The sequence below is a fragment of the Pan paniscus genome, chromosome 19, assembly GCF_029289425.2.
Source record: "Pan paniscus chromosome 19, NHGRI_mPanPan1-v2.0_pri, whole genome shotgun sequence".
In the NCBI taxonomy this organism is placed as follows: domain Eukaryota; kingdom Metazoa; phylum Chordata; class Mammalia; order Primates; family Hominidae; genus Pan; species Pan paniscus.
Genome location: NC_073268.2, coordinates 10,892,601 through 10,919,072, shown reverse-complemented (window position 1 = coordinate 10,919,072; position 26,472 = coordinate 10,892,601). Strand labels below are relative to the sequence as shown.

Below are 26,472 nucleotides of genomic sequence, written 5' to 3'. Positions count from 1 at the left end.
ATACCAAATAAAGGTAACCCTTTCAGATCCCTGATATCTTTACCCTCCAAGATTTTACAAACATAGTCTAAAAGAGAGGTTAAATATTTTCTGGCTGATGTTTCAAGACTCTTTCCAAAGCTCACTTCTTTCTGTTTCACTTATTGCTACTTCTCAGGCCTTCACGTCTCTTCCTGGCTCGCTGTTACCACCTCCAATTCTGGCATCTCTCCAGCTGCTGAAGCCCCAGAATGAACTTCTGCTCATCTGATCCACTGTATAAATAGTTTCTGGGTTTATGCACCGGTACTCAACCTTATTGCCTGTCCGTTTAATAGCTCATAGTCTCTTAATCCCTGCAGTCTTTGGCATCCTGTCTGGGCTTGAGTATTTATTATGTAGTAGGTGAGTGAAAAAAGCCTGAGATACTTGGAAGTGACTAATTTTGTAGATAAAGAATCAAAACTTGAACAGATCTGTAGGCTAAAAATAGCAGAGACTGAATTAAAACTTTGATCTCCATATATTCTGTTGAAAGTTCTCTTCATTCAACTGTACTGCCTTTTGCATTTCTGAAACTCATTGCACCCACAGTCATTATCACTCTGTTTAGTTTTGAATTCTTTGATGATTAACTGGATGCAGGGAAGGAGGCAAAGCTACTGGGCCTAACTCTATGGCCTCTGGCAAGTCACCTAACCTGTCATCTGTGAAGCGAGAATAATAAAAGCTGGCCTTCCTATTTTCTAATCCTGGTCCTGGTTGTCACTGTGGGTTACATTCAACTGTGCCACTGAAAAATTCAAATGAGAACACAGATTTTAAAATTGCTTTGTAAATATTGTTATGTGCTAATAAAATAATAAGATAAAATATACTACTGTTATAATTCTGCTGAGTCCTAGTAGAGCTTTTCTCTGGGCTGGACACAGATGGTAGGATGGATGTGGGAGAAGGAGGTATTGTTGGGATGTGTGTGAGATCATCTCCAAGTAGACATATGTAGATGCCCATGATGTGTAAAATGACATCTGCTGAGCTTGACACATGGATCGTGGATGTACTCAACAGTTCACAGATGTGTTGAGAACTCACAATGTCTGAAACATGTTTCTTTGAATATGAGCTATCTCAGTTAGGATGGCTGGGCAAAAATTTTGCTAGAAGTTTCTTTTAGTGTCAGGAATCCATGGACTTATATCTGCATAGATCATACATTCATCCCAACAAAGATTAGTCACCACCTTTGACTGGAATTTCATATAAAGATTCAAAACTGTGCAACAGGGAAGTGGGTGCTGGCGGGACAGGTTGTTGTTGATGGTGCAGGATGAGGGTTGGTGTGGAGTGGAGGGTGATATTTCAATCTTCAGGAACAGGAGATGGAAAGAGGTAAGAAGGTCCACCAGGGCTATTCTCTTAAGGATAAGAGCTGTTTGCTTTGATTCTTCACTTAGATGAAGAGAGATGGACAAGATGACTGCCTCTAAATCTTGATCAAGTGAACAAGGTGGGCTTGTGTTGGATAGATGGGGCAACTCACTAGTTTCCTTAAAGGTGAGGATGACGGGACACTCTGAAGGCTGGAGAGAAAACACTATAGTAGACTCATCTTACTACCACCCCCCCATATTTTCACCATTTAGCACTTTAAAAGTTTTATTTATTTAGTTATTTATTGACAAGTGGGACCTAATTAAAGATCCGCATAGCAAAATAAACCATCAGCAGAATAAACAGACAACCTATGGATTGGGAGAAAATATTCACAAACTGTGCATCTGACAAAGGCCTAATATCCAGAACCTATAGGGAACTTCAACAAATCAACAAGCAAAAATCAAATAATCTCATTAAAAAATAGGCAAAGGACATGAACAGGCACTTCTCAAAAGAAGACATACAAGTGGCCAACAAACCCATGAAAAAGTGCTCAGCATCACTAATCATCAGAGGAATGCAAATCAAAATCACAATGAGACACCACTTCACACCAGTCAGAATGGCTACTATTAAAAAGTCGACAAGCAACAGATGCTGGCAAGGCTGCAGAGAAAAGAGAACGCTTCTACGTTGTTGGTGGAAATGTAACTTTGTGCAGCCCCTGTGGAAAGCAGTCTGGAGATTTCTCAAATAACTTAAAACAGAGCTATTATTTGACCCAGCAGTCCCATTACTGGATACATATCCAAAGGAGAGTAAATCATTCTACCACAAAGACACAAGCACTTATATGTTTACTACTGAGCTATTCACAATAGCAAAGACATGGAATCAACCCAGGTACCCATCAGTGGTGAGCTGGATAAGGAAAATGTGGTACATATACACTATGGAATACTATGCAGCCATAAAAAGGAATGAAATAATGTCCTTTGCCACAACATGGATGCAGCTGGAGGTCATTATCCTAAGCAAATTAATGCAGAAACAGAAAATAAAATACCACATGTTCTAATCATTAACAGGTAAGCATTGAGTACACATGGACATAAATGTGAGAACAAGAGACACTGTGAACTACTAAAAAGAGGAGGGAGAAGGTGTGGATTAAAAAACTGCCTATCGGGTACTGTGTACATGACCAAGGTGATGGAATCTGGACTCCAAATCTCAGCATCATGCAGTATTACCAAGTAACAAATCTGCACATACATCTCCTTATCTAAAGTAAAAGTGGAAATTTAAAAAATATATGTATTTAATTTTTTAAAATTACAGAACTCGGTGAAAAACTTTGCATAATACCAGAGTAAACGGAGTAAAAACCGAAAGTCATTCCCCATTTTCCACTGCCCTCCCCAGTCCTATTCCCTCCACAGAGGGAATCACCGTGTGCAGCTTACGGGTTTTCCTCCAGGATTATCAGCCCATACACATGTTTACATCATCATCACTTTCTCAATTTAGTCATATGTGCTATACAACTTCTCACGTCAATACCTTCACTCTTCTTTTTAAACAAATATATGCTTTTTATTTAAATTATTTACATAAAACATGAATTATTTATATTTGCATAGCAGAGTTAAAAACTCTTTAGAAGATGAATTAAGGAAAGACAAACACTTTGACACAACTTGAGATCGCTCATTTATTATTACACTCCTCTCTGTAATGCTTTCCCATGTCTTTGGATATTATAGGATTTCCCAACCTGTAGTGTTATGCTCAGATTTTGCTAACTAAATGCTCTGTTTATAATTTTTTGCAAGAAGGAGGTACTTCTTTGGTTTTAGTTTCAGGGTTTTTTTGTTTGAGGAGAAATGATATTGCAGTTCATGCACAAAGTCAGGAAACCTTTTCCCTGTTATGTCAAATTCAGTGATTGTCTTTATTTCATCAGAAGAAAATTTATCTTTAAAACATTTTCTCTTTATATCTTTATACTATCCTAATATTGGGACCTTGAGGATATTTTGAAAACATCTAGCAGTTTCACTGACTTCCTATGTGGAAGACCAATTTCTTATCATAGGTCATGCTTTCTGCTATCAAATAACCCACAAGATGGCTTGAACATCAGCTATCTACTCAGCACTCTGTTGTGTGTTTGGAAGACATAATATAAGACATGGATCCCGTCCTTAAGGAGATTATAACCTAGCTGGGAAGAACAAAAGAAGCTGGAGGAATACAGAGAAAATTATGATGCTGTCATGCTGTGTAGGCTACACTCTTTGAAAGGAGATTAAGAACACTGAATACAAACCAAGGGCTTCATGAGCCACCTAAGTGAGCACCCGTGGTTGAAAGATGAAGATTGAGTGGAGAAGCCAGGAAGGAATGATGGAAGACTTTGCCTACCTGAGAAAGGTCTAGATTTGATCAGAAAGACTTGGCAGCCTTTGGCAGATGAAATGACACTGAGCAGATATTGTTCCGGGGGATTAATGGGGCAGTGTAGACAGCACTGAGTTAGGGAGGAGCCCAGGGCTCAGAGACTGTTGGATGGCATGGGTCCCAGCTGGGAGGCAGCTGTCTGCTAGAGGACAATGGTGTAAGAGAGTCCAGCATAATGTTCAGTGGGACCCAGCGGATGGCTGGATGTGGAGAATAACTGTGGATACCTCTGTGTGCTGAGATAATCTAAGGCCCCTTCAGGGTTCCCTGCTGCCCTCCTCAAATAATAAGCATGTCGGACAAGGTCAGTCTTCAACTTCCAACTTCTTGTCCAGGAAGTGCCTGAAGGATTCACAGAATAAATTCTAGAAATGGCCACGATAGTGCATGAAATTGACTATCATTCTATTATTTCTCTCTGGATTGCCGTAATTTCACTCTGTTGTTAAAATCTCAGGTTCCAGTACTTACTCACTGATAAATTGCAAATGATATTCCCCTCTAGTTTCCCCTTCTTATCAGTCTCCTGACCTTTACTAATTATCTGTACATATGAATTAAACAGAATGTCCAACATAAATCAGTGTATTTTGCCATTGAAACTAAAACTTATGGCCAGGTGCAGTGACTCACACCTGTAATCTCAGCACTTTGGGAGACTGAGGCGGGTGGATCACATGAGGTCAGGACTTCAAGACCAGCCTGGCCAATATGGTAAAACCCCGTCTCCAGTAAAAATACAAAAATTAGCCGGGCGTGGTGGCAGGCACCTGTAATCCCAGCTATCGGGAGGCTAAGGCAGGGGAATCACTTGAACCCGCGAGGCAGAGGCTGCAGTGAGCCAAGATCGTGCCACTGCACTCCAGCCTGGGTGACCGAGCGAAACTCCATCTCATAAATAAATAAATCTATCTTACTAGTTATTAATGCTTCTTCTCAGGGAACATATAGTGATACATTCTTGTGTTTCTGGTCAGGGGGCGGGGGCAGGTTGTGGGAATAGGCTTATGCACTGCCATGCACCTGTGTTGTCCCTACTAATAAGTAGTCAGAAAGGGGCTGCAGTTTTGGGAACAGGTGTTTGATGATGTTGCTCTGAAGAAGGTGCTTGCAGGGTGCTCTGACAAGTACCAACACTCTGCTCCTAGCGTATGTCAAGCCCAAATTTAACTTTACAATCCTAGACCTATTTCTTAAAGTAGAGCCTTTTAAAAGTCACACCCAACACTCGAATACAAATATAGTTTTGCTAAAAAGGAGGCCAGACATTTCATTTTTATTAACATTTTATATATGTTTCAATTGAACAATCATTAAATTAAAAAAATACAAAATAGTTTGTCTCCCACTACCTGACCCACATCATATTTTTCTCTTGTCTTCAATTCACTTTGTATCAGTAACTTAGATCTCTCACCTAAGCTTTTGCCTTGCTCCTCAATCCAAGGCAGACCACACTCTACCCTGACCAAGACTATCTACTTTCCTCCCATTTTATGACCCGACGCTGCAGATTTTTCCCGCCCGTACCTAGTCCTTCAGCATAAGAAAGTCAGGGGGGTTGCTCGAGGAGGGAGTTGCATTTTGAACCCCATCTTCTCAAGCTGGGGGCCTCTTCCCTGTCAGCACCCTTTTCAGGGTGCCCTGCACATCAGGGTTCTGGAGGCTGTAAATGACTGCGTTCAGCATGGGACTGAGGATAGTGTTGAGGATCCCAATCCCCTTATCTTTGTCTGAGGCTGAGACTGAGCCCAGACACATGTAACTGAAGAAGCCAGTTCCATAAAAGATTCAGACCACGGTGAGGTGGGAGCCACACGTGGAGAAAGCCTTCTTCCTCCCCTCAGCTGAGCGGATTCGTAATATTGCGGCTGTGACGTGGGCATAGGACACTGAGATAAAGATCATGGGGAGCACTCCTATGAAGGTGGCCCCCACAAGCAGCAGCTGCCCATTGAGGTGGATGCTGGAGCAAGAGAGCTGGAAAAGAGGTGGGAGGTCACAGCAGAAGTGGTTGACCACATTAGGGCCACAGAAGTCAAGCACAGACACAGCCACTGTGTGAGTCAGAGCATTGATGAAGGAGACAGTGCAGCAAATTCCCACCAGGGCACCCTGGACTTCACAGCTCATGCGAGTGCTGTTGGTGAGAAGCTGACAGATAGCCAGGTAGCAGTCATAGGCCGTGGCTATTAAGAGGTGACAGTCCACCCCAGCCAGGAGGTGGAAAAAGAAGAGTTGTGAAATGCAGGCAGCATAGGGAACTCTGCACTGGTGGGCCAGGAGACACGCCAGCATCGGAGGAACAGTGACTGATGCACCCGATGTCCAGCAGAGACAAGTTCCCCAGGAAGTAATACATGGGAGTATGGAGTTTGGGGTCCACAAAGATGGCAGCCAGGATGCTGAGGTTGCCCCCAACTATGATGATGTAGGCAAAGCGGAAGACAGCAAAACGGATGGGCTGCAGTACGTTCCGTTAGGCCAAGAAGGATGAACTCAGTGATGGCTGCCCCATTCCCCCAGGCACCTGGCTCCATAGGCCACTGCTGAGAGCTGCAGTGGGAGCAGAAAGCGCGAATCTGTCACAAAGGAGAGAATGACACATAGAAGGCGCAGATCCATGTCTACAGAATGCTGGAGTGATATGGCATGGACACCTACCAACTGGAATGGATACCAGCCTAGAACTTGGCCAGGCTCCTGGAGGCCCCGTCCATGTCAGACATTAACCCTTAGTTATTGATTCAGGGAAAGATCCAGGATGCTCCAAAGAAGGGTCTGGGCAGAGGGAAATATTCTGAGGATTCGGGACAGTGGTTATTTACCAACATGGTATGGAAATGTTTGAATATGTTTTGTTTTTGTTTTTGTTTTTTTCTGAGATGGAATTTCACTCTTGTCACCCAGGCTGGAGTGCAATGGTGTGATCTCGGCTCACTGCAACCTCCGTCTCCTGGATTCAAGCGATTCTCCTGCCTTAGCCTCCTGAGTAGCTGGGATTACAGGCATGCACCACCACACCCGGCTAATTTTTTTGTATTTTTAGTAGAGACGGGGTTTCACCACGTTGGCCATGCTGGTCTCGAACTCTTGACCTCAGGTGATCCCCCTGCCTTGGCCTCCCAAAGTGATGTTTGAGTATTTTTAGCAGCTATTAAGGTCACACTGGTGTACAGTGACTCTCTGATTAGCTCAATGACTAAGTGAACATACGAGGTTCTAGAAAGCACAGTGTAGGGAGAGAAGCAGCATAAAGAAGAACAGGAGGACAAGATCCCATGAGATCCACACAGACACAAAAGAGATGGAAGAAGGAGAGGTGCAGGGAGCAAATACACAGAAGCCAAAAACCGAAGATGTGAAGGCAATTTAAGAAAATACTAACAATTTTGAAGTGTATACTATGAGTATTGTGTATATAATGTGTATTATATTTATTTTCTCATTTAATTCTCACAAAAATCTGTGGATTAACTACTATTACCTCTATATAATCAAGATGTTGAGGATTATAAAGGTGAACTAAGGAGCCCAAGGTCATACTCTTGACTGAGCTGGGTCTCAAATGCGGGACTCTCTGACTCCCAAGCCCACCCCTTGACACGACATTGCCTCTTAAAGAACTTGGACATGTGTTGTTATGGAGGTTTTATAAATGACATTATATGTGATAAAGAGAAGAATAGTATTTCTAAGACTTTAGGTATTAGCATCACCACAACTATTCAAGGAAGTTAAGATTCCGTCCATTCATCCTTTCATTCAACAATTCTTGGGATTCTGGATCCAAATGTTTAGTGGACTCTGGATATATTTGGGGGCACGAGGTGTGAGAGAAAGAGAAGGTGCAAGGATGATTCCAAGGTTCTTGGCCTGAGCATCCAGGAAGATTTGTTGGTAGTAAATGATACAGGAAAAACGGATGACCTTAGTGTGTGCCTGTGTGTGTGTTTGTGAGGGGGGCATTGGTGGTAGTTTTTCCAAGGGAAAAGGAGAGCGGGAGTTTTTTCCAGGGGAAAAAAAGGGAAATTGAAATCCCAGGGAACAGTTATCTGGCTTCCACCCTATCACACATGGCAGCGGTTATGGTATTCCCACAGGTGCCTGGACAATGGAGGAATGAGCTCATGAAGGCAAACGTCCTTTGGGTGTGGCTGGGACAGGTAGCTCTGGAGAGGCATGTTTGGAGCCACGTTCTTCTGGACTCTTGCATATGCAGGGTCACCCTCTCTCAATGATGTGCTGATGCATCCTGCAAGGCCACATCCTGGCCATCGTCCCGTCTCCCTAAGAAAGTCTTCCTTATGGGGTGGGGCGTGGTGGCTCATGCCTGTAATCCCAGCACTTTGGGAGGCCGAGGCGAGCGGATCATGAGGTCAAGAGATCGAGACCATCCTGGCCAACATGGTGAAGCCCCGTCTCTACTAAAAATGCAAAAATTAGCTGGGCGTGGTGGCATGCACCTGTAGTCCCAGCTACTCGGGAGGCTGAGGCAGGAGAATTGCTTGAACCCAGGATGGTGAGGTTGCATTGAGCTGAGATCATGCCACTGCACTTCAGCCTGGCAACAGAGCGAGACTCTGTCTCAAAAAAAAAAAAAAAAAAAGAAAGTCCTCCTTATGCACTCCAGTGTTTAATTGTTTCCTGTCTCTGATGTCACAGACAATAACCTGAATCATCCTAGTACTTGCGTACGGGGAAAGGGACAGGGAACTGAACCACTAATGGGAGGAATTTGCCCAAAGTCACACTGAGGGCCTCTTAAAATAACACAAGACGAAGAGTGTAGATGATGTCAACAACCTACCACAGGAGACTGCACGGCTCCCAGTACCCCATTCTGTCCTGTTCTACAGAAACTGCTGGCTGTTTGTTGGGCCCAAACTCTGTTGGGCTGATGCTGATCCTTTGCGGGACAGAGACAAGTGCAGTGTCTCACAGGTGGTACCTTCCTTCTAGAGTCTACCTCCCAACTGAAGCTGGGGTTTAAGCCAAGGAGTCTGATGAAAGGCAGCAAAGGGATTCACCAAGAATACCCCGGCCGGACGTGGTGGCTTACGCCTGTCATCCCAGCACTTTGGGAGGCTGAGGCGGGCAGATCACCTGAGGTCAGGAGTTCGAGACCAGCCTGGCCAACATGGTGAAACCCCGTCTCTACTAAAAATACAAAATTTAGCTGGGCATGGTGGCGCATGCCTGTAATTCCAGCTACTCGAGCTGCTGAGGCAGGAGAATCACTTGAACCCAGGAGGCGGAGGTTGCAATGAACCGAGACCGTGCCTTGCACTCCAGACTAGGCAAAAAGAGTGAAACTCCATCTGAAAAAAACAAACAAAAAAAAACCTCCCGCTACCCCTGGGACAAGCATTTGTTGACACAGGTTATTTATTCTGGTGAGAAGGCAGAGGGTATTTGTGAGAAGCCCTTGTCACCTTAGGAAATGTCCTCACAGGTAGTTTTCCCAGTTTAACATTAAGACAAGCTCCATCTGGGTTTGAAATCACAGCAGTGCAGCACAGTGACAGACAACCTTGACTCACAACCTTGCTGTGACCCACGTCTCTCCATCCTGGTCAAATCTGTCCACTTCTCACTTCAATTATTTCCCACCCTGCCTGTCCATACATCTCTCCATCCCGGTCAGATGTGTCCACACTTCACTTCAATTATTCCCCACCCTGCCTGTCCATACGAGGTGCAGTTTACCCCAGGCCCTGTCCCCGAATTCGCTCTAAACAGTTCCTTCTCTCTGTGTAGACACGCACTGTTGTTTTCTGTCTCTTCCTGTCTCTCTATGTCTCTTGGTATATAAGGACAATTCAGCACCATGGAAAGAGCTCTGGAGTTGGAGTTCAGATGTTCGTGTTATTTGTATTATAAACAAGCTTTTCCTATCTATCATTGGGACCTTGGAGAAAGGAAAAAGGAAGGAAGAAAATACGGAAGGAAGGAAGGAACAAACAAATGAAGGGAGGAACAAAGGAAGGAAAAGAAGACACTAAGCTAATGTTTACTTGAATATAAACTTTTTAGCAGCAATGCTACTCCGTTTAACTCTATTATATGTTACTTTATTTAAACTTTACAAAAATTCTTGAAGATGGTTAATTATTTTACAAGTGAGAAAAGTGAAGCTTAAAAAAGTTAGCTTGTTTAAGGTCACATATGTCAGAGTTTGCTCTGAATGGACAGCGTGTTCTTTTTCTGCCAATCCCTGCTGTCTCACAAGGCCTTTGCCATATATATGAATATATACATATGCATATATAGATAATGTGTGTGTGTGTATATATATGTCCTATATTCATTTTCCCTTCTGTGATACGAAGGGCTGTACTGCATTATCTCTAGGTTAACACAGAGGTATAAGATTCTGTAAATACAGATTTCACTGATTTCTCTGCACATATCAACCTAAACAGCCTCCTTGGCTCTCCCCAGACTTTCTTCGTTTCCTTCACTCGTCACCCCCTTCAGTTCCCTTCTCACTTCCCTCTGTTGGCCAGCTGTGTCCTTCATTCTTCCAGTCCCCCTGAGTGGAAAACCTCATTGTATTTCACTGCCACTGAATCCAAGGATCACTTAGTCCTTTACTCTTCTGTTAACAAGGAAAAAGCCATGTGAAGATGACTCATGATCCTCACCCTTCCTTGAGAAGGAAGGAAATTAGGGGTCTGGAGCAGTGGGAGGGCTTGGGGGAGACTTACCTTCCTGTGAGCACTCTGGGTGCCCTAAGTGGGGTTTGTTGTTGAGAGTGGGGTGAGTGCTAGGCTGACCCAAGGTGGCCTGTCTCCAAAAGGCTTATCAAGACAGTGAGGCAGGGGCGAAGACAGTCTGTCTTGGTGCTCTCTGTATTCAGGAGCTAATTAACACCTAGATGCCCTAAAAATTAGCTCCCCCAGGGATTGCATGGGATGCCAGAGGCAGACAACCTCAGTCCTTAAGGGTTTCTTTCATCTGCCTAATATTTTGGACTCTATTGAAAAAAAAAAAACCACACAAGATTCATGACATCATTCCAGCCTCCCAATGTCTCCACAAAATGAGAAAAGATGTAGTCACCATATTGTAGATGGGAAAAATAAGATCCAGAGGGCTTAGGTGACTTGCCAGGGGCAGAGAATGGGTTCATGGTGGAGCTCAGGCTGGGCCCCAGATAATCTGAATCTGGTATTTATTTTTCTCATTTATTTTTCACAGTTTTTTGCTTGTTTGTTTGTTTGTTTTGAGATGGAGTCTCACTTTGTCACCCAGGCTGGAGTGCAGTAGCACAATCTCAGCTCACTGCAAGCTCCGCCTCCTGAATTCACGCCATTCTTCTGCCTCAGCCTTCCGAGTAGCTGGGACTATAGGCGCCTGCCACCACGCCCGGCTAATTTTTTGTATTTTTAGTAGAGACGGGTTTCACCATGTTAGCCAGGATGGTCTTGATCTCCTGACCTCATGATCTGCCTGCCTCGGCCTCCCAAAGTGCTGGGATTACAGGAGTGAGCCACCGCGCCTGGCCCCACACTGTTTTTTTAAAGGCATAATTTTTATTTCTTAAATTTATTAATTTATTTTTTAAAGGCATAATTTTTGAAAGTTTGTTTAAGGTATTATTTTAATTGTAAAGTTTTATGAGTTTGATAAATGTATACAGTCCTGAGTCACAGACTTTTTAGAATTGGGCTTCTTCAGTTAGCATAATCCTTTAGAGAGTCCTGCATGTGGGCTGCAGTTGATGTTCATTTTTTCTCACCGAGTAGTATTCCATTTTTCTCACTGAGTAGTATTCCATTCCACACCCACCTCATTGTATGGGTATATTCTAATTTTTTTAGCTGCTTATTAGTTGATGAACATTTCAGTTGTTTCAAGATTTGTGCCATTGCAAATAAAGATATAATAAATATGTGTACATAATTATTTGTGTGGATATATGTCTTCATTTCTCATTGGAAAATATCTAGAACTGTACTTACTGGTCTCTATGTAAGTGGATGTTTAATTTTACAAGAAACTATCAAACTTTTCTCCATAGTAGATATACCATTTTGCATTTCTGTCGACAATGGATGAGATTTCCAGTTGCTTCACATCCTTATCAAAACTTAATATCATCAGTCTTTTTGGTTTTACCCATTGTGTTACATGTGCAGTAGTGTCTCATTCTGGTTTTAAATTTGTATTTATCTAATGACTAAAGATGTTGAGCATCTTTTCATGAGCTTCTTCATAATCTGTGTGTTCTCTTTGGTGAAGTGTTTGTTCACATATTCCCCCTCCCCTACAAAACACTGGCTATTTTTTCCATTTCTTGTGGAGTTGTAAGAGTTATTTATGCATTCTGGAAATCAGCCCTTTATCAGAAAAGTGTCTTGTTGCCAGTATTATTTTTAGTCCACTACATACTTCAAATTCCTCTGTTGGTAGCCTGCTCTTACTTAGGGGTGTAGATTGCTGTAGAATTTTTCTAACTGATCCTATTCTCCCTCGGCTTTCAACAGGCCTTTACTGCCTGCTCCATAGAGCAGTCTCGATGCTCTGGTCCCTCCCCCAGTAGTAGACTGCTGTTGCTTATTACTTGGTGTGAGGCTTCTGGTGGAGACAGGGAAAGTTTATCAGTTCTTCTCCAGCGTGTCTTAGGAAGGCTTCATGGATGGGGCTTTCCTGCCATTCCTGTCCCTACTCCCTTTGGCCAACAACTCTGCCTTCTTTTTTTTTTTTGAGACAGGGTCTTACTCTGTTGCCTATGGGTACACAGCACAGTCATGGCTTACTGCAGCCTTGGCCTCCCAGGCTCAAGCAATCCTCCCACCTCAGCCTCCCGAGCAGCTGGAACCACAAGTGTTTGCCACCACACCTGGCTAATGTTTAAATTATTTATAGAGAAAAGGTCTCACTATGTTGCTCAGGCTGGTCTTGAAATCCTGTTCTCAAGCAGTCCTACCTCAGCCTCCCAAAGTGTTGGGGATTACAGGTATGAGCCACTATGCCCAGCTACTCTGCCTTCTGTTTACAGGGGATCTCGGATGGAGTTCTTAAGGGGGAGTATCTGCCCCTCTCCAGTGGCAGCAGATCTTGCTTTTGAACAAGGCAGGGTTCTGGACATTAGTGAGTTTACTGCCACTCCCTAGCAGTAGGTGGGTTTACTTCTGCCACATCCCCAGAGGCCACAGATGTTTGCCCTGGGCCTAGAGGAAGAGAGGGTTTTCTGCCTCTCATCAAGTGATGTACACCTTTTGGTTCATGTAAGAGAAGAGTCCAGTTAGCAGGAGGGGTTTCATGTCTGCGTAGTGCTGAATGAGGCTCTCTTAGTTCTCTGGCCCTGCCCCAAATCTTTCCCATGAGCATCTGGAGGAGGTCCATGAAAAACAACGGCTGAGTGAATATGGACCTTCCTGCATGCACCGCTCCCAGGGATTCTAATTGCCCTGCTAGTCCACTGACCTTGAAGAATTCATTAACAATCCAGCCACTTTAATGGCAGCCACCTCGTCCATATTCTGTCAAAGGTGAAACAACTCACGTGTCCTGTCTCTCCTTGGAGGGGCTTGTCAGCTTGCCGCCTTGTGACCTCAGCTTTCCAATTAGATCAAGAGAAGTTATGATTTGGTAGGTTATGCAGCTTTTTTTGTTGTTTGTGTGGGGGTGACATTTCTTGCAGCTTTTTACATCCTAAGTGGAACTCTCATCATTATTTTTTTAAGCTTCTACCTCACTTGTGATATGAGCTAAGCTTCAAACCTTGATCGTCTTGTTTTCTAAATTGCTTCTTCTAAGTGATGACATATTAAATGATAACTTTATCACCTATATTCTGTTAACCTTTAAATACATAAATTCAGACTTTGCTTCTGAAGGCTCTTCAGTTCATTTTCTTGTTGGAGTTCTCCACTTGGCAGCCCACAGGTGCTTCAATCTCTGCATGACTCCTTCATTCTTGCCCCCAGATCCTCTCCTTTTCCGTATGATCTTAGCCTGCTTGGATTGTCATAAAATACCATAGACTGAATGGCTTAAACGATGGAAATTTATTTTCTCATAGTTCTGGATGCTGGAAGTCTCAGATCAGGATGTCAGCATTGCTGGGCTCTGGTGAGGACTCTATTCCTGGCTTGCAGATGGCAGCCTTCTCATCATTTGCTCACATGGCAGAGGGAAAGAAAGAAAAAAGGCAATCTCTCCTGTGTCTCTTCTCATAAGGGCACTAATCCCATCTTAAGGGTGCCCTCATGACCTCATATAAATCTAATTATTTTCCAAAGGCTCCATCTCCAAATATCATCACGTTGGGGGTGAGGACTTCAACACACGAATTTGAGAGGGCACAATTCGGTTCGTGCTATACGTTTTCATTAGTAAAGCCAATCACCACCCAAGTACCCAGTCAGCTGTCTATGTGTGCGTGTGTAATATATAAAACAATGTTAGGTTTTTCATATAATTTTGTATTTTATGTTTTAGTTAATATTATACTTTTTAAAAATTTAAATATTCACTTCCCATTTAACATAATAGTCCATGGTATGAATAGAACAAACTTTAAAATAATCCCACAATTGTTGAAATTTTAGATTTTCTTTTTAAAGATGAGGTCTCCCTATGTTGCTCAGGCTGGCCTTGAACTCTGGAACTCAAATGATCCTCTAGCCTCAGCCTCCCAAGTAGCTGGACAGATACTACAGGTATCTACCACCACACCCAGCTGAAATTTTAGTTTTTATGTCCAATTTTTGGTTTTATGAATAGCCAACTAATGCACATCCCTGAGGCAGTATAACAGAATGGTTAAGAATGTGAGCTCTGGAGTAGATTGCTTTGGTTGGGTTCTCAACTTGCTAGCTGTATACTTGGGACAGATTACTTAACATCTCAAAGTTTCATTATACTTATTTGTAAGGTGTGGAGACTACCTCACAGGGTTATTGTGGGGGTTAAATAAAATAATCTATTAAAAGCTCCTGGTACTGTGCCTGGCACATGGTAAGCTGTTAAGAGATAGCTGTTATAATTAGTAGTAGTAATAGTTATCACAGTAGTGATAATAATAGAAATAGAATACTAGATAAAAGTAGTTTACATCTACTGATCTGTTTCCATTGGTCTGTCTGTTAATTCTTTATCAATAATGTCCTGTGTTAATTTTTGAAACTTTAGGTTACATTTTAATACATCTTCTCTCATTAATACTCATTTTCATGATAGTTTTACCTAGCCTCTTCATTTTGTCAAATCAACTATATTTTTTCAGGTTTATAAAGTGATCCATTTGGATATAGACTGAAGTTGAATCAGATCTGTAAGTTAATTAGAGAAGAACTAAGTTTTACAATATTCAGTTTTTCCGTTCAGGGAGTAGTATGTCTATCCATTTGTTCAGTTGAAAAAGGAGCTGTTTCAGTAAAATCTTGTAGGTTTCCTGATACTGATATCTTGAATTTTGTCTTGCATCTTAATACAGTCAGACTCCCCACCGCCCACCTCCATGCCCACTCTTACTACTCTCCTGAAGCCCCAGCTGCTTTCGCCAACCCTTACTATTGATCCTCTTACCAGATGACCCTATTTCTCACTTCCCAGAGATTAAGAAAGCTGATGGGAATGTTCTCAACTTCCTGCTCCCTGCTCCATGCAAACCTTTTTATATCTGCTTTAGAGAATGTGCTTTAACCAATAATCCTTGTATGTCTTATGCCTTCAACCTCTTTTCTTCTCAGTCTTTTCATGTCTCCCTTAAAAAATCCTTGTTTTATCTTGAAAATCCCTCCAAATTCTCCTTCTTTTTGTTACAAATGGACAGTTTAATCTTAATGTGCTGTGTTTCCCCATCACCTCCAAATTGCTTCTTAACCCGTTGCAATCTTGCTTCGCTCTCATTTCTTTCTGAGGACCAAGGGAGAGCAAGTCCACAGAGGCAGCAGTGGTAACAGGAATATTCTGGATTCATTGGATAATTTTAATTTTCCAAGGTTTTCATACCTCAGGTTCATGAGTATACTATCCAGCATGATCCAGATAACAGTTGTATGTTAATAACTAACATTGGCACAGTACTTTACCATAATAGACTGAATTCTTTGAGGATAGAGACTGGGTTTTTCTCTCTGTACTCCAATGTCCAGCATAGTGCTGAACATTTTGTAGGATTTCAATAAACATTTGTTGGGTGGATGAATACATAAAAAGAACATATATATATATATATATATATTTATTTATTTAAACCTTATATGAGTATTGCACATTAATCCTGGTTTTCAATGTTCAAAAGTTCTATAGGTGAGTCATTATTAAATCTCAGGTTTTATAATGAGCAGTAAAAACTCTATCATTGGAATTGATATATTTTATTATAATTTCCTGTGTATTATAAGTTCCTTGAGGGTAGATATCATGAGTAGGCATTGTTATTAATTGAATGAATCAATTATTAACAAAATGATCATGTGTTAGCACAGGGAATGACTGGGAGATTACGATTACCTGAAACCCAGAACTTAATTATTGTATTCCACCATATTTCCTTCAATAAATACTTCAATGACTGCTTTCTCTTAATAAATATATCAATATATAGAAAATGAAACATTTCTATTATTATTGTTTCTTTTTCTCACATTCCTTTATATCTCACTCTGTCCACAATCTCCTTTTTCTTCGGCATATTAACAATCTTCCTTTTTGTTGGTATTTTCTTACCAGCCTATAAACAGGTAGGTCCTCTCCTCTTCAAGCAAAACTAAAACAAAATCCAGATCTTCCTTATTCTGTTTCTTCATTGGCTACCTTAATACTTCCCTTCTTCCCATCGCAGCTGAACTTGTCCATAGACTTGTCTCCATCTTTGGTCTCCATGTCCTGATTTCCCATCACTCCATCTTCCCTCTGCAGCAACCTCCTACTCCAACCGCTGCTCTCAAGGGCCCTTGGAGAGGTCACACGCTGCATGGAATGACCTCTCCTGAGTCCACTTTGCAAATGCCCACTTATCTTTTAAGACGTGGCTCAATCTCCATCTCTTCCAGGATGCCTTTTCTTAATACTTCATTTCCTTTCCAGAAAAGACTCTTCTCTTTACCTTCACTGAGCATGTAAGCTGTCTAGCATGTGGCACCTGTAACCCTTTGAGCTTCTGTAACTTGACTTATGTGGATCCCTCTAATACCATTAAATCATCTTAGGCCAGAGCTTGTTTTACTCTTCTCTGAATTCCGATACTTAGTATTATTCCTGCTACATTTTAGGTGTTCAATGAATGCTTCTTGAATCAATTAATAATTTGATAGAGGTATACTTTTTTAGAACTAAAGTCCAATTTATTATTGAGTCCAATTTAGTGATAAGTTGTTACCCCTTTTCTCTACCAAGATAATGCTTAAGTATAGAGACCATCTTCCATAAAACAAGCCAATGTTTTATCACATTAGTAATACTTGAGTACCTTTTATGTGCTGATAGAAGTTACCTGTATTATAAGTTTAGGGTTCAGACGCAACTAGAAAATTCTAGGAAAAAATATACATTATTGATAAAACCTTTTTTCAATAGTGTTAAATGTGCCAAAGACTAGAAAATTAAATGTCCAGATGAGGGATGACAAACTCAAATACCTACAATCACCAGGCACATGATGTGGTCAGCTGGAAGGCTTTGGCACACTGGAGAGTACTTGTCCTTTCCAGAGAAGGTCATGGACATGTAGCCCTAGATGATTGTTGACAAGTAAGAATATGGGTCATTGCTAACACATTTCATTTATAAGAAGAGTTGGAAACCAGGGAAGTCCGATGATTGTTATTATATTAAGTATTATAAACTATACCTCTGTGCTCTGGATACAGCCAGGGGTCTATTAGCTAGTGAACTCTGTAAAACACACAAAATGACTCCTTTTCTTTCCTTTTCTAAGCTCAAATGTTTCTAATGATCAGAGGAATACATTCACATGGAATCTTTCCCCAGAGTTCCAAGTGGTGTGTGGGCGTTTCAGGGATTTTCTGCAGCCAGCTGCTGCAGAATGAACAAATAATCGCTGTCCTTAACCGAGGGGCTTTCCTTCTTGGCTGCTAGAATTACGCTGGGTAACTTCTGTATGCTTCCTGGCAAGGGAAATTCAATTTTCTGTTTCACATGATCTTAATGTTTTGTTGTCTTTTTAAAACATTTCTTACACTATAAAACAAGGCTTGAGTAATTGAAGAGATATATCTTGTTTCAGAATGGGAAAGTCAATAATTCAAAGATGTCAGTTTCTTCTAAATATATGCGTTGACACTATTCCAATATTTGTAGACTTTTACAAATGGATTTTAAAAACCAATCGAGAGGGATGATTGTATGAGAGTTAGCAGCTGTAGGAATAGATAAGGCTAGAACATGCCAGTGTAGACGAGGAAGAGCGTAAGAAAGATGTTGACGGCCACATATTAGTGTGTATTGCAGTAGCATAGCGATTTAAAAGCTTAGTGCTGGAAAGGAGTCCAGCAACAGACCCAAGAGTGTAAGAATATTTAGCGTGTGGCAAAGGTGTCATTTCATATCAGTGAGGAAATCACCCATGAATGTGTCATTCAAAATCTATTCAAAAGTAAAAATCAATTCAAAAGTAAAAAAGCTTCTTTCTAAATGTGATACTAAAACCATATACAAAAAACTACATAGAAGAAAAGATTGAATAATTTGACCATGTAGAAAATTAAAACTTATGTACGGTAAAAGAGAGCATCACATTTGCAATATTCATAAAACAAAGAATTAATGTTATTAATAAGAGCACTTTCTTTTTTTAGATGGAGTCTCGCTCTGTTGCCCAGGCTGGAGTGCAATGGCATGATCTCAGCTCACTGCAACCTCCACCTCCTGGGTTCAAGAGATTCTCCTGCCTCAGCCTCCTGAGTAGGTGGGATTGCAGGCGTGCGCCACCTCGCCTGGCTAGTTTTTGTATTTTTTTGTAGAGAAGGGGTTTCTCCATGTTGGCCAGGCTGGTATCGAACTCCTGATCTCAAGTGATCTGCCTGCCTCGGCCTCCCAAAGTGCTGGGATTACAGGTGTGAGCCACTGCACCCAGCCCGAACGCTTTCAAATTTATAAAAAAAACAAATATCTTAGAATTACATATATATATATACACACACACGCACACACACATACACTCTATATATGTAAAATATATTTTTTCAGTACTATTTATATATATTTTTCTCTTTATATATATATATATTTTAACTTTGACAGTGATTAACTTCAAATTAAAGGAGCATTGAGTTGTAACATTTGGCCTATCATATTGGCAAAGATAATATGAAAGTGACAATTTGTTCAACCTTTTCTGAGTGGCAGTTTGGTAATATGTTTTCAAGTGCCTTGGAAAACTTCTTATCTTTTGGTCCAGGAATGCCACTTGTGGGGACTTTTAAAATTAGTAGAATGTGCACAGATGAATGTACAAGGATGCTTATTGTAGCGTTCCATACAACCTGGACTGTTTGAACCAACACAGGTTTACTAATAGAGAGTTATTAAATCTATTTTGTTCCATCCATTCAAAGGAATCTGATACAACTATAGAAAAAGATGAAAAATCATAGAAAAACCATAGAAAAATGTATTACCCATAATTTTCTGTTATGGAAGGATATCGATCTATATTATTAAGTGAAGAAAAGCAGGCTACAGAAATTTAGGTATAGAATAATTATATTTTTGCAAATATATATTATGAATAAAAAATTTAACAATTATATGCTAAATGCCCATAATGATTATCTTTGAACTGATAATTTTTATTCTATTCTTTCTGTACCTTCTAACATTTTAATAAGCACACATTTGTATTGCATTATGGAAAAAGCTGTTAAAAGCTACAAATTGAATAAATGAAGTGTCTTCGGGAGGGCTGGTTTCAGGTTTAAGTCAGAGGCAGCAAAGATCTCCATTCAGTCAGGTAGACTTTTCCATATGAGTCAAACCGCTTTCTCTAATTCTATCACATATAACAAATTGGTAGTAGTGGTGGTCCAGTATGAAAATACTCTACCTCATCTTTATGGTTTTTCTAAACAATGCCTATTCCCTTGGCATTGGGCTTTAAAATGTGTTCTTTATGTTGGTTTATTTGTTGAAATTGGCATCTAGCAATTCCCTCAACCTGTACCAGATGCTCAGGAACAAACTGTAAATTCGTAAAAGGAACAAACCCTCCTAATTCACATTGTCATTTTACTTATTTATTTTCTTTCTTTTTAAACTTTTTTATTACCCATTCCTTTTCTCTACCCCATAGAAACCCTTCCTCCTTGAAGTGATTTACTACTCTTGAGAGGCCATCGTTACAGGTTCAGCTTGCCTACGTTCAAATCCCAGCTCTGACATTCATTATTAGCTGTGTGACTTTGGGCAAGTTACTCAATCTCTCTGAGGTCCAATTTCCTCATCTATAACTTGCAAGTTTGTGTTTACCTCATAAGGTTATGAGGATTAAATGAGCTGATAGATACCAGTCTCTTAGAACAGTGCCCGGCCTGTGGCGATCACTATTATTTTTATTGTACGTTCCTTCCTAAGCCAGTCCTTCAACCCATTTCATTATATCCACACTCCAGTTACACTATCACAATACCTCTTAGAAGCAGTAAGTGAAACCATGACATTCATTAAGGCCAGAGGAAAGGAGCCTCACTTGGGGGATTGTCTCCCCATGAGCACCCTCTGGAGGGCACCCTGCACATCAGGGTTCCTAAGGCTGTAGATGAGTGGGTTCAGCATGGGGCTGATTTCAGTGTTGAGGATGCCATGCCCTTGTGCTTGTCCGAAGACTCCACTGAACCCAGCCTTGTGTAGCTGAAGACGCCCGTCCCATAGAAGATGCCCACCACAGTGAGGTGGGAACTACACGTGGAGAAGGCTTTCTGCCCTCTGCAGAGCGGATTCGCAGGACTGCAGCTGCCACATGGGCATAGGACACACTGATGAGGACCAAGGGGGCCACACCCATGAAAGCTGCTGCTACAAACAGCAACTGCTCATTGAGACGAACACTGGAGCAGGAGAGCTGGCAGAGCTGTGGGAGGTCACAGTAGAAGTGATTGATCACATTGGGGCCACAGAAGTTAAGAGTAGACAGGGCAACAGTTTGGGTCAGTGCATTGGTGAAGGAAAAGACACATGACATGCCCACCAGGGCTTGCTGGGTTCCCCAGCTCATGCGGCTGCTGTAGGTGAGGGGCTGGCAGATGGCCAGATAGCAGTCATAGGCCATGACGGTCAGCAAGAAGCAGTCTGCCCCAGCCAGGAGGTGGAAGAAGAAGAGCTGGGAGAGGCAGGCCTTATAGGGAATGCTTCTGTCGTTGGATATGAAATGCCTCAGCATGGCAGGGACAGTGACACTGACACACCCCACATCTAGCAGGGACAAGTTCCCCAGGAAGAAGTACATGGGGCTGTGGAGTTCGGTTTCCATAAGGATAGCCGCCAGGATGCTGAGGTTGCCTCCAACGGTAGTGACGTAAGCAAGAAGGAAGATGACAAAGAGGATGGGCTGTAGAGCTGGAGTCTCTGTGAGGCCCAGCAGGACAAACTTGGTCACAACCGAATCATTCCCTGAGTTCCCCAGATCCATGGCTGTCTTCCACTAGCAGTGGACTGAGCAGTGTTAGATGGGCCGGTGGTGGCAGAAGGAGGATGAGGTGTTGATAACAATCATCAATGAGATCTTGATAGCAATGTCCAGGACAGGGCCGGGATGGAAGAACGCATGAAATGTAAGGGGAAGGAAGTTGAAGATTTAGATGTGATATGAAAAGACTTGATATCTGACTCTTAATGGGTAACAAGAGTGGCATTGGACAGACTCAAACAGAGATCCATGAATTGATGTAGAAAGGGGAACAAATGTTACATTAGAAAGTTAAAGGGAAAAATTATTTTCCTGAGGCCAAAGTTCTGGGAGGAAACCCCAAGTCTACAGATGGTGGCATGGCCATAGTTGAGGTACACAAGATCCCAGAGGATGAAAGGGAAGCTTCAGGGGAAGCAGGAAAGCATGCTCCCCACAACCTGTGTCCCTGCACCCCCCGCATACACGTGCTGTCATACACGTGCTGTCATACACCATGGCAGTAGTGAGATGCCTGTCGTGGCCCAGACTATTAAAAGATTAACATGCGAGGCCATGAGATTTGGTCTGGACATTTCAGAAAAAAAGCGAAATGAGATGAAAAACAGTGAAACTAAACGAGGAAACATCACCGAGGACATTTCCAGCTCCATAGCTGGTGACTACCAGCCTTTTAGATTTTCCAAGTAGTAATATTACATTGCATTTCTCCGTATAGAGTCTGGGAAATTTGGGCTCAAAAGTACTGACCGTTTACCAAATATGAAGAATGTAAAAAGGGCTTTTGAGTAGGGTGAGTCTCCAGGCTTAGGCTCCCAGGTGGGTTTGGTGGATACCAAGTAGCGCTGTTTCACTGAATATACAGGTGAACTCTCACACAAATAGAGTCTTAGGTAAGCAGATACCCACACCCTGAATTCCCCATGCCTCCAACTCCACCATCACTGAGCTTTTCACTCTTCTGTCTCCTGGTTCTAATTACGCATCATCCAACACACATGCTATTTATCTGATCACCAGATAGGGCCAAAGTCTTTTACAGTGCCATGAACTGCCCACATATATGATCACTTAGGTAATGCTTTTCTTTTTCCCAGCCCTAATCACTGCTAATAAAATACTCGGCCGGGCGTGGTGACTCACACCTGTAATGCTAGCACTTTGGGAGGCCGAGGCGGGTGGATCACCTGAGGTCAGGAGTTTGAGACCAGCCTGGCCAACATGGTGAAACCCCGTCTCTACTAAAAATACAAAAATTAGCTGGGTGTGGTTGCAGGTGCCTGTAATCCCAGCTACTCAGGAGGCTGAGGCAGGAGAATCGCTTGAACCCGGGAAGTGGAGGTTGCAGTGAGCTGAGACGGCGCCACTGTACTCTAGCCTGGGTGACAGAGTGAGACTCAGTCTCAAAAAATAAAATAAAATACTCAGTGATCCACCTCAACCTCTGGCTGAGGGATAGATATTTAAGTCTCTCACATGGAGGCTAACTCATCCAGGGAAGGGGTGGAGTTGGAGACCACCAGGGGGCAAAAGGCATGAGCAGAGGAAGATATTTCCCAATGATTAAATGCGGAGAATGCCGTCCTCAGGTCTCCAGAGGGTCAATTACCATCTAATAGTATGGCCTTTTCTGCATGGACATGCTGTTACCATTACCTCAAACTCAGTCTCTCCAAATCAGAACCATCCTTCTTCAATCTCAGTCTGCTTTGGACTAAGTATTTTGGTAGCAGCATTGCCATCCTCCCCATGAGTAGCGCTTGAAAGCTTAGTCATCACTGATTCTTCCCTCTCTCTAACCCTGCACATTGAAGCACCCAAATCCCTCTGGATCTTTTTGGGTGGAGTGAGAAGCTGTTTCAGAGCCCAGAGGGTGAACTTCATTTGTATGGAGACCAAGCTGTGAGAGTACAGTGAGGAGTCTTGAGATGAAACTCACCCGGCCAAAGAGATGGGCAAAGAGGAGGAGGGACAGTCCCGCCGGCCCAGCAGCCTCTGCAGAGGGGATAGCTTATAAAGGACAGACAGACAAAGGGACAAGCAACTCCGCTGACATCATTTTCATTCTGGGATTTTTCTCCTCCTCATTGTTCCCCTGGAGGCCTCAGAAATTAGCACCTTCCAGGGGGAGCCAGAACCAGGTAAAGACACCTGCCTTTGCCAAAGACATAATGACCTCAAATATTTTTAAAATGTTATGGACTTGTCAAAATGTTTCCAAGTACAGCCTTCTTCAATATGGCAACATTCATTCGTTTATTTAACAAAAATATTTTTGAGCACTGCTGAAATGGCACTCTTGTAATCAACATTTTATAGAGTTAAAATGAACATCTCAAAGACTTAAAATCCTGAAAGTCACCTTGTGTTGGGGATGGTGTTGAGATTTTGGGTTTCTGATTTAATCCAGCCCATCATCTTGGGTGGGGACAGGAGAGGAGAGGAGCAGTGACTTGTGACTTTCTCACCTGGCCTGCAGCATGGGGCTGGGAGGAGGCCAGAGCCTGGGTCAGGATTTCCTCCTGTTTCATCCCTGGATCAGTGTTCTTGCCATCATCTCACAAGGTCACCTCCCATCACAGCTCACGTGAGCCATCCTCAAGCCCAGCTTCTCTTCTAGTCTCAGTCAAGCGCTTTGCCTTTTTCTGGGCTCCCACAGTGCAATCTAGAACCTGTAGCATCCTGGCTCAAAATGTTTTCCAGTCTCATGCCTCCAACACCACAAAGGAAGATAAAGGGTTAGAGAACTTTTAGAACAGGACCATCTACTTTCACTAACATCTGATGGTGGCTTCAGACATCAACTGCAATTTTAGTTCCTTATTCATTAATTAAGCATTCTCACTGACTCTCATTAACAGGTTTGGAAGAAGCTCTTTGCAGGATCACTTGAGGAAACTCATAGTGGCTTAAGCCCGTCATGGGCCAAGGAGGAGTTGTCAGAGAATTAGGACGGATTGGGATTTCTGTTGACAGCTGTCCTTGGAAGAGGCTAAGTTGCAGAGCTCAAATAGAACCCATTATTTCTGCTTTCTCCTGACATACCAGAGGCTGTGTCGTCTCCTTTTCTGACACGCTATTAAGGAAGGAAACTTCCTCCTTGAAGACTCATTGCAGGTCTCCTCTTTTCCAGAAACTGCCTATGAGTCCCTGGGGCCAGGCTAGGAGGCTTTCCTCTGTCTTCCCATAGCAATCCAAAGGCAATATATGCAGGTGATCCTCAGTTTTTATCTCCCTCCCAGACACTAAGTTGTTGACCCTAATGCCTGTGTGTTGGATATTTCTACCTGAACATCCCACAGGAACCCAAGATGTACAAAACCTTTTGTACAAAATGTGCACACACACAAGCACGCGTGCGTGTGTAAATCCAGTTGAACCACATGCCTTATTGTGGAAAAACTTGCAAGTATAAGAGTGACACTCACTTATGTTTGACTCTGTAAACCCAATTTTTGTTCTTAGTCTTTCTCTTACACTAACAATGTCTTTTGAAGATATTAGTGGGTTTTGTTTTCTATTTGATTTTAAATGGAGAAAATAAAAGGGGTTACAGTTTTTTTTTTTTTTTTGAAGAGTAGTAGAGCACAGTGATCCCCTGCACTCGCCCTATTCCACACGGAGAGGGGCTAAGGTTGAGCGTCACTAGACTACACACACCATGGCAAGCTTTTCAGTAGAAAGGGACCCCACCCCCCACAAACACTCTATATATTTGTAGGAATTGGAAGGGGGAGTGGGAGCATCTAGGTAACTGCATTACATCTGGTGCCTCCTGGATGAGGAAGTAACCTTATCAAAATGGGGGTGGCTGGATGCGGTGGCTTGTGCCTTTAATCCCAACACTTTGGGAGGCTGGAGTGGGGGGATTGCTTGAGGCCAGGAGTTATAGATCAGGGGCAACATAATGAAACCCTGTCTCTACAAAAAAAATTAGCTGACTGTGGTGGCACACACATGTAGTCCCAGCTACTTGGGAGGCTAAGGTAGGAGGATTGCTTGAGGCCAGGAGTTCGAGGCTGCGTTGAGCTATGATGGTGCCATAGAATTTCAGCCTGGGTAACAGAGCAAGGCCTGTCTCTAAAAAAACAGGCAAGCAAACAACAACCAAAAAAGGCAGAGCCTCCAGTGGAGCTCAACCACTGTTGGCTTGTTCTTCCACTGAGCTGCTGAACCACCTTCTTGAGTATCCAGAGCTTCTTGTTCCCCAAACCAAATGCTCCTCTTCACCTTGCTTAACAGAGATAGGATCATGCCACTCATTATTTGGAATCTATTAATTGAGCAAAGTACTATTTTTCAGGTAATATGCTAGTAAAGAGGTGACCAAATACAGACATGGTCCCTCCCTACATGGAGCTTATCAGCTCATAAAGAAGGAAGGCATGAACCAAATAATTATTGTCTAATCACTATTCCCATGCATGTGTCCACACACATGTCTAATCATTTTTGGTTTACAAAAGGTATGATATTTAATAGAATTTTATTTTCAACTTTCTTTTACTGTCTTTATATTTGAGCTTCGTGTAATATATTATTCTTCAAAATTTTATGATTTTCTAATATGCTACCGTTTGCATGTGCTAACATTCACTTAACCATTGCATACTTAGTTTTCAATTTTTTGCCATTATGAATAATAATACAACAAAGTATTTGCATCTCTGATTTTTGTCCTGTGTCGTGAGTAATCTCTACCTCCCTAATTTGTGCAAGGATCTCGTCTCTTCCATTGATACTCTGCATTCCCAAGACTAGATTCCTTGTTACCTCATGACAAAAGTAAAAATTACTCAGTTATATTTTATATAAGGGGCAGGGAAACATGTAGTCTTCATATCCCCTGCTTATATTCTTCATATTCCTTGCCTATATCTTTGTTTCAAGGGGAGTTTTGATTGGCTTCAAGGCCTGGTGGATTGGTGGTTAACAGAGGTACTTTAACTCAGTCAACTGTGAAGGAAAAAAACGAAGACATACCTCTCCACCCCTCTAGACGCAGACATCAGTACATGTCCCCCTAAATACTTAAGCATGCATATCAT

General features: G+C 42.2%; 3 protein-coding genes across 11 annotated transcripts in view; 1 reads left to right on the top strand and 2 right to left on the bottom strand.

The window, feature by feature from the left end:
* SPATA22 (spermatogenesis associated 22) overlaps nt 1-26,472 on the top strand; it is a 411,549-nt gene that overhangs the window by 204,310 nt on the left and 180,767 nt on the right. For 2 of the 9 annotated variants that reach the window (XM_034941284.3, XM_034941285.3), the window contains exon 10: nt 158-856. The exons of the other annotated variants lie outside the window; for them this stretch is intronic. In XM_034941284.3, the coding sequence (XP_034797175.1) occupies nt 158-234 (77 nt within the window). In that variant the 3' untranslated portion in view covers nt 235-856. Of the gene's footprint in view, nt 1-157; nt 857-26,472 lie in introns of those variants that run through there. 9 annotated transcript variants of the gene reach the window in all.
* LOC134729476 (olfactory receptor 3A10-like) lies at nt 5,422-16,665 on the bottom strand. Its single transcript, XM_063598831.1, is given in 3 exon segments — nt 5,422-6,136; nt 6,138-6,286; nt 16,597-16,665. Coding segments are annotated over 3 exon segments (933 nt in total).
* On the bottom strand, nt 20,485-21,487 carry LOC134729439 (putative olfactory receptor 3A4). The gene is given in 3 exon segments (XM_063598631.1): nt 20,485-20,603; nt 20,606-20,719; nt 20,722-21,487. Coding segments are annotated over 3 exon segments (939 nt in total). The 5' UTR covers nt 21,428-21,487.